The sequence below is a fragment of the Echiichthys vipera genome (genome assembly GCF_963691815.1).
Source record: "Echiichthys vipera genome assembly, chromosome: 19".
Lineage (NCBI taxonomy): Eukaryota > Metazoa > Chordata > Actinopteri > Perciformes > Trachinidae > Echiichthys > Echiichthys vipera.
Genome location: NC_139844.1, coordinates 10,754,618 through 10,770,460, shown reverse-complemented (window position 1 = coordinate 10,770,460; position 15,843 = coordinate 10,754,618). Strand labels below are relative to the sequence as shown.

The following is a 15,843-nucleotide window of genomic DNA, read 5'->3' as shown; positions in this document are numbered from 1 at the left end:
AGTTAAAATACAAGCACACACACACAGATACAAACACACACACTTTACAATCTCATTTGGACGTGCATTCACAGGCTGATGCTTGTGTTTAGAGCCTAACATCCTGTATTTTACTGATGAAGTGAAAAGCTAAGTACCCCCTTCCTGTGCACTCCTTGCTGCCAGCGTTTGATGTGGCACTTCAGTATTATTAATTTCATATCCTATTTCTCTTCTCTATTCTGTTGCCTGTGTGTGTTTGTGCGTGTGTGCGTGTTGTTCAGCACCGGGGAGCCTGGTGCGGAGGCCTTCTTGGATACTCTGTTTGAGGAGCTGGCCTTAAATCAAAAGTGTGGTAAGGAAGTTAAAGGAAAACAACTTTTGAGAAGATTTGTCGACTTGTTCCATAATAAAGAGACAAAGTTTCCAAAGTCTTGCATACTGTATAGGAAACTGGGTGATATGATGACAACATGTCTATCGTATATGTTCTACATCGTTTCTATTGGAATGAAAAAGCAGTGGCCAGACGACGCTTTACATTCTTGATTCTTGAAATCATCACACAATGTTTCTATTTACATTTTACACAGCATCCCAGCTGTTTTGGAAACATGGTTGTATTAATATTTATCTAAAAACCCTGAAATATAAGTAACTTAACTGTGGATTGTGTACATGATGTATGTCACTGTGCTGTAGCAATATATACTTGTTGCTTTCTGCTTTTTAGTTATTAAGTGAGGGTTGAAATGAGGAGGATTTAATTTTAGTGGTCTAAGATTAACTTTAACTTTCACTTATTTATTATATAATGATTCAACTGTAAATGTGATGATATAAACTGTACGATATGAGAATCAGGTTTATTGTTGGATGTGTGTTTCCATAGTTACAGGCCCTCGACTGCTCACAGTGCTGGGCCGAGACGTGACTCTGGAAAAGACCTGTGGCTCCATCGCTGACTGTACTTTTGATGAGCTGTGTGGCAGAGTGAGAATTTTATCCTTAATAATAATTTTGCCAACATAATGTAATTGTAAAATAAGAGTTACACAATAACACATACTCTTAACAATAATATATATTAATGCAGATAATCACAATCTTTAGATGTATAAAATAAAATATATTATTAATATTGTGTATTTTTTACAGTGTTTACAAAGAACATTAAAAAAATAAACAGCATAAACGAAACAATGCAGGAATGGAGCTCAGCGTTGACACACACACACATGCGCGCACACTAGGGTTGCAAAGGGGCGGAAAATTTCCGGTAAATTTCCGGAAAGTTTCCGGTAAATTTCCATGGTAAGTTAAGCTCGGGAATTTTGGAAATATTCCATATTGGAAACTTAGGAGAACTAACTGGGAATATATTATTTCCAAGCATAAATATAAACAGAAGTCATAAGAAAAACTCCATGCAAAATGTTTTCAACAGATATTTCAACAGATTTATTTGTAATACAGTGGAATAGAACACGTTTCAATAACTTGTTTCATGGATGAACAAAAACAGAAATGTTGAGTTTAATAATACCATCCCCTAACCCCACTCCCCCCCCCCCCCCCAAAAAAAATGCCCCCCATCCAGAAATCTCCACAAAGTCCCATTCAAAAGGTTAAATGAAAAATGCCACTTTTCCTCCAAAATGTCTCTTTAAACATGCAAATCTTCCTTCAAGCAATCCTCTTTTCTCTTTTTTGCTCAGTCAATAGACTCTTCCTGGACCTCATCATCATCCAACAACATGTCCACTTCCTCAATATCCAACTCTGAGTCTTCCTCTTCAGTGTCACTTTCCAGCCTTGTTGAGGATGGCTCTGTGTCAGGCTCAAACAGCCGTAGGTTTGCCCGAATGCCAACCAGCTTTTCCACTCTCACATTTGTGAGCCTGTTGCGAACCTTTGTGTGGGTGTTCCCAAACAGTGACCAGTTGCGCTCGGAGGCGGCTGATGATGGTGGGATTTGGAGGATGATGGAGGCTACAGGTGCAAGGGCCTCAGATTCACATAGTCCCTTCCACCAGGTGGCTGCAGATATGTGCTGGCATGACTGCCATATTCCATCCCCTTTCCAAAGGCCTTGCTTTGTTCGATACTTTGCCAAACTGCCTAGAACTTTGCCTTTATCGAGACCCAAGCGGTCAGACATGGCTGTAATGACTGCATAGGCACCGTTGATCTCTTCCCCAGAAAGTATGCCCTTGTCATATTTGGGGTCCAGCATGTATGCTGCTGCATGCACTGGCTTCATGCAGAACTCCCTCCGCTTTTCCAATGACTTGACCACAGCCGTTTCCTCTGCTTTCAGCAGTAGGGAAGTGGGCAAAACTGTCTGGATTTCCTCCTTGAGCTCTGCAAAAAGGCACTGGACATCCGATAAGATGGCACCATCCCCCTCTATCTTTGCTATTGCTGCTGCAATAGGTTTGAGGATTTTCTGACTGCTAGATACCCTTTCCCAGAACACATCATCCAAGATGACCTTCTTGATGTCACTGTCGATGCCTGCAGACTGGGATATGGCCATCTCTTGCAGAGACTCCTTTCCCTCCAGAAGGCTGTCAAACATGATAACAACACCACCCCATCGCGTTATGCTGGGAAGCTTCAGTGTAGTACCCTTGTTCTTTTCCTTTTGCTTTGACAGAAATGTAGCGGAAGTTACTTGTTTGCCTTTAACATATTTGACAACTTGCTTCGCTCTCTTGTTCAGAGTGTCCATTGTTTTCAGTGCCATTATGTCTTTCAGGAGAAGATTCAGTGTGTGGGCAGCACAGCCAATTGTAGTGATTTGAGGGTAGGTCTCCTCCACGTGTGCCCAGGCAACCTTCATGTTGGCTGCGTTGTCAGTGACCAGTGCAAGGTCTGGTCCAAGGTCATTGATGATCCCTTTTAGCTCATCTGCGATGTATTGGCCTGTGTGTCTGTTTTCTTTTGTGTCAATGCTCTTGTAGAACACAGGCTGAGGAGTGGTGATTATGTAGTTAATAATTCCTTGTCCCCTTATATTGGACCATCCATCAGATATGACTGAAATACAGTCAGCTTGGTCAATGGTCTGCTTCACCTTGGCTTGAACTCGACTGAACTCTTCATCCAGTAGATGAGTCGACAATGCATGTCTGGTTGGGGGAATGTATGCTGGTCGGAGAACATTCAAAAATCTCTTCCAGTACACATTGGATGTCAGCATCAGGGGTGAGCCAGTTGCATATATTGCACGAGCGAAACACTCATCTGCGTTTTTCTGGCTAGTGTCATCCATAAAATCAAAGAATCCTTTGATGCCAGAGGGACCAAGAGCTGATGAGTGGGTATCTGACTCTGATGCAGCTGAAACAGATTCATTTTCCCCTTGAGTGGAGCTCCTGGCTGCTGCATGTGTTGGGCCTTGAGGAAATTTCTTGCACTTTGCAATGTGCTGTTGCATTTTTGTGGCATTCTTCACGTAGGTCTTATCACAATACTTACACATATATACAGACTTCCCTTGTACAATAGCTGGTGTAAAAGGTCTCCACACATCAGATGGCGCACGTGGCATTTTTCTGTAAAATAACACAAGAGCTTGTAAGAATGCTAATGCAATGCAAGAGATTGTAGTAATACAATGCAATATGATAAACAGATATAAATAGTAAGGCTAGCTAAACAACTGGAATGATCTTCAAAACAAAACAGCCAAATGAGGTAGCTAGCATCTGTTTTATGCTATAGCCTACTAGCTATTGCTTATTTAGCATCTAACTTATCAGATTGCTATCTACCAGATTAATACAGTGTATGTGATATTTGCAATTTAAACATTTAATGAATATATTTCCCCATAATATCATCAAAACTTACCTCACTTGTTAAGTCCACAGGCTCAAATGTGTGCCTTCAATACTCTTTGTCCTTCAGGCTCTAAAGTGTGGTCCATGTGTTCATGTGATGGAGGCATGCACAGTGCCAGTAGGGGGTCTCAATAGCCATGCAGCAAGCATGTGCTCTGTGCATGTGATTAAGGAATGGCATGGATATTCAAGTGTATTTGAATGGCATCTGTTTGTTTTAGTCAATATTAGGCTAAAATATACTTTGCTCAACTATATTTAAGTTCCCTAAGAAGAGCCAACCTTCAATTTTGAAAATTCCCAGTTTATTCCCATAAATTCCCATTAATTCCCGTTAATTCCCGTTTATTCCCATTAATTCCCGTTAATTCCCATGGAAAGTTTCCATCTTTGAAAATTCCGGGAATTTTGCAACCCTAGCGCACACACACACACACACACACACACACACACACACACACACACACACACACACACACACACACACACACACACAATCCACTCACCACTAATCAAAACTGCTCAAATTCAAAGCACCTCTCCTGGCTCTTTATTACCTCTGCTTTCTGTTTTTCCCTCCTCTGTGTACTTATTGTCCAAGCCTTTGCTCTCAAACTGAATCACCTTCCCTCCATCTCAGTCCTATTTTCTGCTCAATGTCAAAAAGCAAGTCTATTGACAATTTAGTGAATAGTTTAGCCCGTTGTACCTCAGATAAAGCAGTTGTGGTGCTGTAATCTGCAGTGCAGAATCTCGAGCCTGACGGACAGCGGTGAGCCTTTGCAGGCATCTGGGTTTCAAGGATTTCTTCCATCTGACATGTTGGCATAGCCACATTAATTTTAAGAGCAATCATTCTGAATGGCAAAGAACCAAGGACAGGGACTGAACATCAGCCTGAGCCTTTTGCACAAGGTGCCCCCTTCGTCAGGGGCGTTTCTAGGTGGGGGGCTGGGCCACCTGAGGTGCCCCCCCAGTCAAAGAGCTATGGGTTGTGTTTAAGAGGCTGTAACAGGGTCTAAAGTTAGAGTGCATTTATTGGTATCATAAGAAACTAAATGATCTAAGGAATCCATCTGTACCAACCAACTCATGCTAACCTGTCTGGAAGGAGGCTAAATAATACTCCACAGTTAGGCTAAAGACTGGCATGGCCATTTTTAAAGGGGTCCCTTGACTTCTGACCTCAAGATATCTGAATGAAATTGGGTTATATGGTTACCCATGAGTCTCCTCTTTACAGACACACCCACTTTATGATAATCTAGACAGTTTGGGGCAAATAAACATGCAGTTATTTGGCCTATTCTAAAAATTGTGCATTGTAATATTTCTGCATACTGGGTCCATAAACAGTGTTGAATGTCAGAAATTGGGTCTGACTTTAAAGCTGTGATGATGATGGTCCCCAAAGTAGCCAACTCATTGTAGTGAGACCATTTTTTTTTGTGTGTGCTATACTGAAACCATTTACTCTCTGCACTGTGATTTGCTGTTGCTCTTTAGAAGCTCATGTAAACCCGCTCACTTGTTTTCCAGCCTCTGGGTGCCAGTGACTACTTGGAGATGGCGCGGCTCTTTGATACCGTATTCATTCGTCATGTTCCCATTCTGACACTGACCCTGAAGGACCAGGCCAGGCGCTTCACCACCCTCATAGACAACTTCTACGACAACAAGGTGCTCCATCTATTTGAGGAACTAGAGTTGGGCTGAAAAAATACACCAAAAGTGTAAACCACAATGCTTAAAGGTTTGCACCTTAAAGTGGACATATTCTGTTCATATTTGTATTTTCAGTTTTTACTAGAACATGTTTACATGCTTTAATGTTCAAAAAACACCATTTTTCTGAATATACCTGTATTTACTCTCTGTCTGAAAGACTCCATTTTAGCGCCCCCTTCCTGAAAAATCCCAGTCTGCTCTGATTGGTGAATGTTTCTGAATCTTCCTGCGGCCGGGGAATGACTGTAACGGCACTGTAGCGGCACTTTCTACCTTTATACAGTATAGTTGTACACAAGTCCTGGCGGCTCGTTTTAAAGACCCAGTTTATGAATACGGGCTGTGTGCATTTCTCCGGGGACTGAGCGTTTTGATACCTTGAAAGTATTTGTATAGCACCTTGACCTGCTTTATTAAAAAAAAAAAAAAAAAAAAGATTGGAAATGTCACTTTTTACAATATAGGACCTTTAAGACCTTTCTTCTCGATAATTAAGTGTACAGTGCACACATGAACTGAGAGGATGATTCAAGATAAAGGGGTTTTTGAAGCATGTCACTCCCCATTGTCTGCCCTCTCTCTCTTCCCTAATTTCTTACCATCTCTTTACTGTTGACAATAAACTCACAAAATGTCCAAAAAAACTAACGCTGCTTAGTGTGCTTGATGGCAGAAGTGACCTGATTGAAATAGTAAATCACTACACTATTTACTACTGCACAAAAAAGTAATATTACTGTATTAAATCACCACTGAAGAGGAAATTTGATTCTGTATAAAAAGTCAATATGCACTTAGAGCTTCTCAGTAAAACACCTCAAATTGACAAGAATCAAAGTACCGTCATTCTACAGAGATACTTTACTTTACACATTTTAATCCTGGGTTAAAATGGCTCTCAAGTATCCCTTTAAGGGATTAATGAATAAATGGTTAACTGCTCCTCATTATTAATAATATAGGAAGTCACCTCTATCAATAAACGGGACATTCCTGTGTCTCTGTTCTTCCCCGTGTCCCAGGTGAGAGTGGTGCTGCTGGCGGCCTCTCCTTTAGACCGACTGTTTGTCCACACTGGAGGGGACGACGAGAGGGACAGACAGCTGCTGGATGACCTGGGGCTTAGCGGGGTAAAATCATTTCTGCTGTAGTTTATTAGCATGTTAACTCATTAAAAAGGGGCTTTGCAGAATTAAAGTAAAATTGACACAGGTCTGCAGCAGCATGTAGTGCTTTATATCTGATGTAAATAATGACATTAAGCTTACTAATTAGAGTATAAATCCAACTGACATTTCTATTGTACATTTCCTGTGACCGTATGTTACTTCATTTGTTTTTTAAAATGTCAATATGTCAGTTGCTTTGTTTTGGCTTGATAACAAACTGACAACTTACAACTTTGTTGAGCTGTTAGTGTGAGTGAGTGCAAAGAAAGTTTCATAACTCTTAATCTTGTTTCTCTAATTTCTCTTCTTCTCAAATACTTCACTCATTTAGATTTAGATTTGAGTGTTTCGGCTGCTAACCCTGGTACTGGCTCCTCTCTTCAGGAGGCAGCAGAGCACCTGACTCTGTTCACAGCCGAGGAGGAGATCTTTGACTTCCAGAGGACCGTCTCCAGACTGATGGAGATGCAAACGGAGTCATATTGGATGAAGGGAGACCGCAGTCACAGCAAGAAACACACAAACACCTAACATCCACTGCTGACTGCCTGATGATCATTTATACCTCCAGACAACACAGTACCTCACTAACTACTGACACTACACGAGAGAAAAGACCCCAATACATCCAATAAAGACCTGATATCTGCCTTAAATATATAATAAAACTAGATACTGTATGTATTTTAATCTGACTTCCCTTTATCTTATGCATGCGTGTTCTTCTCTTCTGAGAGGTGGGCTCTCTCCCCCTTGTGGACTGTTAAGTGTAAACAATATGGAAACCTCTCCAACGTGTGTGAACCATAAGGCAAACAGGTGCTCACCTCAGAGAGAGGAAGGCACACTTGTGTCCCTCAGAGTGGTTTGATGCCGCCCTCTAGTGGATGAATGTGAAAGAATATCAGTCACTGAATTAAACCTCAATTGTATATGAAATGTATGCATGATGCACTTTCCCAAGAGGGTTCCACTACAGTTGCTATTTTATGCCAGCTGTCCTGACAGGAGGTTCACAGTAGCCAGACTTTTCAAGAAGCACTGCTGTCGATAGATAAGAGCAACAGTCAAATCACACAAACACATGTTTGGTCACATGAAATGTATTCATGCATCTGAGGAGCTTCTACTTATTTTCCAACAATAAATAAATAGTGGGGCCATGCAAAAATATATTAGATTGCACAATTTGATATACATGTAGATAGATGGATAAATTGATGTCAACTGGTAGTGTTTTAAACAAATCATAAAAACACAGTCTGTTTTTATGATTTGCTCCAAATTGATGTGAAAAATGAAAATAAAACCTTTTCTTCCAAAAATGACCGCAACATTTAAGATTAAATATAATTTAAAGGATAATGGTGATCTTTGGTAGACAAACTATAAACACTTTTCTGTTTTTTCATTAATATTTTAGTTACAATTAAAGGGAAGATATAAATGTTTACTGTCTGTGTTGTGGTGGAACTTCTTCCTGTTTGCCTGTAGGTGGCAGCAGAGGGTTACCAAAAGCTACAGGGTTTGTTATTGCGTCCATCTAAGGATGAGGTCATCCTAGTGCACCACTCCAGCCTGGACCAGCCCTCCATGAGCAGCACCTACAGTTTCCAAACCAAGACAAATGAGTGAGATACTGTGTTTGCACCGAGCAGCAAAAGTACAAAAACACCAGAGGAAATGGGAAATCTCGTTATTTATAAAATATAGTAAATGGCTCAGTGTGTGAGCAGGTGTGTGGGTGTGAGCATGGATCCATGCAATGACCTGTATCATTAAAAAGCACTTGAGTCGGTAGAGAGTTGAGTCTTTCCCACCATAGCTCTCAATTAAAGAAAAATCAATCACGCCCTACGCTGAGGCCTTTAATCCAATCAGAGCATTATGCTGTTTGGGGGAAACATCAGACACAAGCAGAGATGGCCGCCGTGTTTGGTGATTGTGTTTTTTGGATGATACACGCTGGATTAAGAGGGGTGGTCGCAGTCTCTGTCCTCTCTGGACCACAGTCTTGATACCCATGCTGATGGAGGGAAGATGGGAAACAGTCCACCTTTGGTCTCTTTGAGAGAACAGAAGCAGATGTAAAATAGGATCATTATACCTTCTGCTTTTACATTCAATTCAGGCAATTTTAGATAAGTCACCTAAAACTTGCATTACATATGGAATTATAAGGTTGTAAGATTTTGATGTTAGAAAGTCTGATAATCAAATTTTGAGAGAGCACAGTTAACAATATCAATGTATTAAATACTTGAATGGAACTCTTATGTTACGATACCATGTACTTTATTCTAAGAGATTATAAAGTGTTGGCTTAAATATGTCCTTAGGTAAAGAAAAATATTACAAGTGGTTCAGGGTTGTGTGTGTTCATTCATTCATGGAATTTGTCCTTGTTTAACACTAGTGTGGTCCTCAAAGGGGCATTTAGGGTGAAGCTGGCTTATCTTGGTACAGAAATAAATTGGCCAAAAGCCAGAGACACTACAGCAGGGTATAGAGGAGACATGTGGGACACTTATTTATCGACACCTATAATGATTTTTGTCAGGACAGCTGGCAAAATCTTTATCAGCTTGCTATTTTAAATGTGCATGAGCATATCTGTACCTTGATGGAAAAGCAAATTAAAATGAGTGGTGTGGTCCATACAAAGAAACCTAAAAACATCCAAAGAGTCCTTGGGATTTAGAAAATAAAGGTGTGGTATGTCAATAATCAAATGCTGGTGATCTTGAAGAAAAGGGGTTGAAATCTTCAAATAGAAGATTTGATTATAGTCTCTTGTACAGAGTCAGGTAATTAAAAAAAAGCTGTAATTAGTTACAGGGCTTGGTCATTAGCCAATTAAATAAACAGTTTCAACCTTTGTCTTCTTTGTCTAATCATCGGTTTAAAAGGAAACAAAAGAAATGTGATTCTTTACTTAAAGTTACTTATAAAGTAGTATAAAGTCTGATACAGTTGGCTGCAGTATTTCTGTACACACACACACACACACACACATACACACAGAGTCAGACATCCTAATCTCTCTGTACATCCAGTGAGCAGATGGAGCTATAGTTCTCTGCAGGAGCCAAACTGCTGCATCAGGTATTCTCTTTGATGTGAAGGGAACAATAACCACCGCACAATATGTGGTACATGTCTGCCTGTAATCCTGTACAGTAAATGTGTGTGTGGGTGTGTGTGTGTGTGTGTGTGTGTGTGTGTGTGTGTGTGTGTGTGTGTGTGTGTGTGTGTGTGTGTGTGTGAGAGAGAGAGATGTACCAATCTGCCTGGTCAAATGTGTGTCAATGAACACAGCTAAACAATAATGTCCGACCCTTTCAGAGTGCATGTGTGTCAGTTGGGTGACTACTGAATACTGTGATTTATATACAGTGTATTTATGGTTTATTAGTGATATTTTAGCAGGGAATAAACTGAAATACAAAACATGCAATTATTGCCCAAAACAATATCAATATCCTCAAATAATTATGCGTTATTGTGGTGAATTTAAGGAGCATATAAGGCACAGTAATAGTGAAGTGATGTTCTTGTTATGGTCAGCTGTGAACGCGCATTCCTGCACAGAAACTGCGAGCGAGCGCACCTTCATCTTGAGCGGCAGGGCACCTCCAGACAAAGAAGACGAGGTTGTTTTGATCCGGAGGAGGAGGAGGAGGAGGAGGAGGTGGTGGAGGAGGAGGTGGAGGAGGAAGGTCCAGAGCATCACTTACAGGATGGAGAACCATTCTAGGATTTCTCTCTATATCTCTGGCTAATAAACGGGATGACGTCATCCTTAGCTAGGTGGCCCGGGCAAGGGGGCGTGGTCTGAGCGCCGTGACAGACGTGATTGACAGCTCGCTGATTAAAGGCACATTACAACGCAGCAACAAGAGGCTTTTTAAACAGAGCACTTGATATTATGACCAAACTGACAAAAAGTCACAATATTAAATTGTAAGATTAGAGTTTACATTAATATTATGTTTGCTCTCTCATTGAATGGCTGTAATATATTTCTAATATTTCTGCAGGGACTCGAATTACTGAGGTGACACCATTGATGAAATCTGCAAAAACTTCAAACAATTGGACATGTTTCTTTTAAGCATCATTTTTAATCCAACACTGTAATTAACTGTTAAAAAATATTTAAAGGTGAAATAATAAGTTGATTGGCACCACTGTGATTGATCAGTTAATCCTTTGAGTCATTTTTAAGCAAGAATGTCCGAAACTAACTCGTTATTGCCTCTTAGATATGAATAATTTCTAGTTTTCTTTGTCTTCCATGACATTAAACCAAGTATATTTTCATTTCAATGCATTTGAACGTCGACTTGGGCTCTGGGAAACTGTGATGGATGTTTTTGTATTATTATTTTCTGATTATTCATTTATTCATTTTTTTTTATAATCAAAATGAATGGACTCTAGACACCTGTAGTAGCCACTTACACCAAGATGTGTCCTGCAAACTACATTTAAACATGTATTTTGCCACTTTGACTGTGCAAGTTAAAAATATATCTATATATTTCTCAAAACAACACATTACTGGACTTCAGTGGTTCTCCCTTGTCTTCATCTGTGTCCCTCTATTTCCGTCACACAACATGTCAGGACGTGTCTCAACCTCCACCTGCGCACAGACTGCTCCGTCCTGCAGTGTCTCTTTAAAAGGCGATCCCATGCACAGGATCCAGGGGGCTGGCCCTTGATCGACTTGCATGCGCGTGTCTGTGGTTTAGCACGTAGTGTGTGTGTGTAAGTGAGCGTGCGTGTGTGCGTGTGTGTGTGCATGTGTGTGTGCGTGTGTGTGCAGCGCTGCGTGGAGAGAGCAGATCGAGATACAGTAGTAACCCAGAGTGAGGTGGCAGTCTTGTTCCACATCGACACTGAGTTGCCCTGCATACATCCCATCTGCCTCTGTGTATCAGAGCGGACTTGAGGAGTGAAAGAGGAAAAGAGTCAAGATGGCATCTGGAAGTGGCCGTGGACAATCCGGGATCTAGTCTCTTCGGTGTGTTTTTGGTTTTTGCACAAGTGACTGGTCGTGCAAGGTAGGCTATTTCATTTAAAAGTGTACAGTGTGGATTTATTTCCCAGAGAGAAAGAGAGAGAGGAGGAGGTTTGAGCACTTTCTCCTCACTCACTGATCCCCAGTGGGTGGATTCAGACCCTTATTGCACCAGGACGGGATTTTCGTGTGGAGCTCCTATTGATGATCAAGTAGTGTTTTATAATGAAGACACGCTCTGAGACGAGAATGACTTCATTAACATCTCTTATTTGTTGTCATTTTTAAGAAGTAGCTTCATTGACAGAAATAGGTTGAACCTACACAGAAGGCTGCGGCTGTACTGTAGCTGTACAGGCGGTGTTTTGTTCTTTCTAACCGAATGTGTTGGTTTATTTTGTCCGTCTTTATGTCCTCAACAGGCGTTAATAACTAAGTTGCTCGTGGCCCTGTGTTGGGACGTCGCTGGTGTGGAGCAACAAAGGAGGGGAGCGCGCATTCATGGGACGCGACTTTGACAGCTTCTCATTTCTGGTCTTGTAACTTTACCTGGCAGCAGGGGCGAGATTGTGACTGGAGCACGAGATAATGGCTGAGGCTACGCTCCACGACCCACTCCCGGACTTGGACGTGGCCATCGACCCGGACTTCGAGCCCCAGAAGCGGCCCAGATCTTGCACCTGGCCGCTGCCACGGCCAGACTCGAACGCGGTGAAACCGGAGAGCAATGACACAGATATTATACCTGAGGAAGAGGACGATGAAGATGATAATGCCACCCCTACGGCCATTGGTGTCAATGGCTCTGGCTTGGCGACCGAGGACCAGAGCAGCAACAGCCCCGTGGCCGATGGAGCGCTCTCCTCCCCCGGCCATGAGAGCGGTGGCTCCCCGCTCTCCGCGCACTCTCCGACGGCCACCTCGGGCGCGCTGACCACCAGCAGCTTGTCTGCACAGCAGACCCCGAGGAAAGCATCATCTCGCCGTAACGCCTGGGGGAATCTCTCCTACGCAGACCTGATAACCAAAGCCATTGAGAGCACGCCGGACAAGAGACTGACACTGTCTCAAATTTATGACTGGATGGTGAGATCCATCCCCTACTTTAAAGACAAAGGCGACAGCAACAGCTCTGCAGGATGGAAGGTAAGAGTCGCCCCACTCACCCACACAGCCCCCCTCCTTCCTCCATCAAAACAAAAACAAAAAGCATGTGGCTTATAAACCCAAGCGCGCGCTCACACACATACACACACACATACAATACCAGCGCAGCCGCGTTTTTTTACAGCGTCTTATTGGAAAGTCTGTCTCTCATTATACAATACCTCTCATTATCATTCTAATGGAAATTACAGACCAGTCTGAAGACGTGGAGAAAATGAGAAAAAAATATCATTAATCTCTTCAAGCAGCGTGGGGTTTGGTGACCTACACATAATTATCTCATAAATTGACCAAAACGTGACATCTCGCACTTAATCAGAGACCTTTAATGGACAAATACGCTTGTGGAGTTTGGATCTAAATCGTATCAAATGCATGTTCTTTGTCTTCTTTCCCTTTTTTTTTTTTTTTTGGTTTTTATTTGACGTCTGATGAGTTATGTGCATATTATTCCTCTGAGGCCACAGTCACATGGCTGGAATTAGAGCAAACAGAAACGTTGTAACCGGTTTGTCTGGAAACACGGTAGCCTATTTCGAGTGATGCAACCCCATTTAAGAAGCTCAGAGAATGATGCAATTACATAAGCCAGTTTACTGAATAGGAGATAATACATTAATAGAACAAGGAGCTAGATGTAAACAAAACGTTCTAACAAGAATGCTGTGTGAAAAATAGGGAGAAGGCTCCTCCTGAAGGCATGAAACCCATGTGGTACTCTCACAGCAGTCTTTCTGTGGTTGTGAACAGTGAGATTATACTCCCATTATGTTTCTTGCTTTTTTATTAAGTGGCTAAATTTCCATAATGCTACTGTAACCACAGTGGCATTGCCCTGTTTGCTGTTTGTTATGTAAACCTTGGCAGGGATCTATCTCTTGGGTCAGGTAGCAACTGGCAAGGTTGTTGATCCTGCCATGGGGGAATTGCATAACTAGTGGCCATGAGTTTAGGTGAGCTATTTAGGTTACCTCTTCTTTTTAAAAAGGCAGCTATCTGCTCACCCATAAGACATATGGGGAACCCACGAAAAGAGACAGGGGGTTGCAGAAGGTCAGAGAGCAGAGATTATCGCCAATCAGAGGCTTGAAGGAACAGTCCCGTGGGCCATATTTTGTCAGGGCTTTTGAAACTTTGCTATGTGATATGCTCCAGTGACGAGCAAAGAGGGAGGTTGTGTGTGTAGCTCCACCGAGTCAAGGCCAGGTTCAGCCTCACCACGCAGGGCTGTTACTCCTGGAATTTCGGGCATGAGGACCGGTGGTTGAGTGTTACGCATGGTCAGTCAATAAATCTCGGCTGCCGCTCACAGCCTCAGCCTTTTTAAAGTTGCCTTCAAGAGACTCTTTTCATTACTAGCTATTTCTTCTTCAAGTGCAGAGCTGTGGCAGGACATAGTATCACAAACGAGTACGATTTAGATAAAGCACACTATTGTAGGATGATAGGTCTCTGCAGCTCCAAATGTACAAGTTCATCCATATTAAAAGGGTAAAACCACCAGAATGAATATGTTATTTCCACGGTCTAGAAAAGTTCAATCAATATCTGTGAACATGAGCTGCTCTCTCTCTCTCTCTCTCTCTCTCTCTCTCTCTCTCTCTCTCTCTCTCTCTCTCTCACTCTCTCACTCTCTCTCTCTCTCTCTCTCTCTCTCTCTCTCTCTCTCACTCTCTCACTCTCTCACTCTCTCACTCTCTCTCTCTCTCTCTCTCTCTCTCTCTCTCACTCTCTCACTCTCTCACTCTCTCACTCTCTCACTCTCTCACTCTCTCACTCTCTCTCTCTCTCTCTCTCTCTCTCTCTCTCTCTCTCTCAAAGCCAGAAACCAGAGATCAGTGAGGCTCAAACTTGTGATGTCATCAAGTATAAAGTCCGGCGCTGCTCCATAGACGATGAATGGGAGATTTTCTTTTTTATATATATACCCAAACAAATGTATTTCTATTGTAGTGTTTTCGTTTCTGAAACAAAAAATGTACCCTGAACACTGCCTTTGGAGCTCTCAGTGTCACTTATTACATCTTTCACAATTCATTGTCCGTGGAGCAGTTCAGACTTTATTTACTTTATTCATTTATCCCTGTAGTTTCTGGATTTGAGAGAGTTATTCACTTTGAACAAAATTTTTTGCACTGTCTTAGGCTACGTTTACACATGGCAGGCTATATCATAAACGGACATTTTGCCATCTCCGTTTCCAAAAATCACATCCTGTCCGTTTTCAAATTTTTGTTTACACTAACCTGTGTATATGTGCCGTCAAGAGCATGTCAGACCTGTAGGAAGCTCAAGCCCACGTCAACCAAAGATCCATGATCCCAATGGCCATATGGAAACATAGGTCGCACCGATGATGCAGCTGAAAGTTCTGGTGCGTACTGTGACGTTGGCTGCCGAAAAGTCATCTGGTGGACCATTGCCAGGGGTGAGCGGAGAGCTCCTAGCACCCGCGCCGCGCATCTATATTTATAGAAGTTACACGGAGTCAGTTGAAAATCGTCAGTTTCCCTTATGTTACCAGCTAATGCTAGCGCTAGGTAGGTAGCTTGGTTAGCAAAATGCAAACAATAAACGCTGATCAAGACATTTTCATGCAGCAAGGGCACCTTTGTTGAGGAGATTTGCTGAGCAAATCCTAGTAATCCCCCTGGGTTTCTCTCCCAGGTTCCTGTTTACGTCACTCTATTTCATATCTTTGTCAGTTAATAATTAGCCCTGGTAAAAGTAGCCTAAGACAGCTAGCAAAACACTTGGAATATTTTATTACCTTAGCTTGTCTTTAACTAAGAGGAGCCACTGTACAATCTTTTAGCTGTAACACAATGTTTGGTCATTTACCTTTTCTTACACAATGCAAAACTAGGTGTATACTACATCAACAATGATTTAACCGTAGCTTTGTTTTCTTAAAATCTTGTTATGG

General features: G+C 41.9%; 2 protein-coding genes across 3 annotated transcripts in view; both read left to right on the top strand.

Annotated features, from left to right (window-relative positions):
• Positions 1-7,255, top strand: part of afg1lb (AFG1 like ATPase b) — a gene marked incomplete at both ends in the record, with an annotated part of 35,030 nt that extends 27,775 nt beyond the window's left edge. Inside the window, 5 exons of the mRNA XM_083934571.1 lie at positions 264-334; positions 872-972; positions 5,367-5,507; positions 6,578-6,685; positions 7,109-7,255. Coding sequence (XP_083790697.1) covers positions 264-334; positions 872-972; positions 5,367-5,507; positions 6,578-6,685; positions 7,109-7,255 — 568 coding nt within the window. The remainder of the gene's footprint in view (positions 1-263; positions 335-871; positions 973-5,366; positions 5,508-6,577; positions 6,686-7,108) is intronic.
• A 4,371-nt stretch (positions 7,256-11,626) lies between these two features.
• The window catches only part of foxo3b (forkhead box O3b), a 50,102-nt gene continuing 45,885 nt past the window's right edge, over positions 11,627-15,843 (top strand). For both annotated transcript variants that reach the window (XM_083934013.1, XM_083934014.1), the window contains exons 1-2: positions 11,627-11,793; positions 12,173-12,896. In XM_083934013.1, the coding sequence (XP_083790139.1) occupies positions 12,339-12,896 (558 nt within the window). In that variant the 5' untranslated portion in view covers positions 11,627-11,793; positions 12,173-12,338. The remainder of the gene's footprint in view (positions 11,794-12,172; positions 12,897-15,843) is intronic.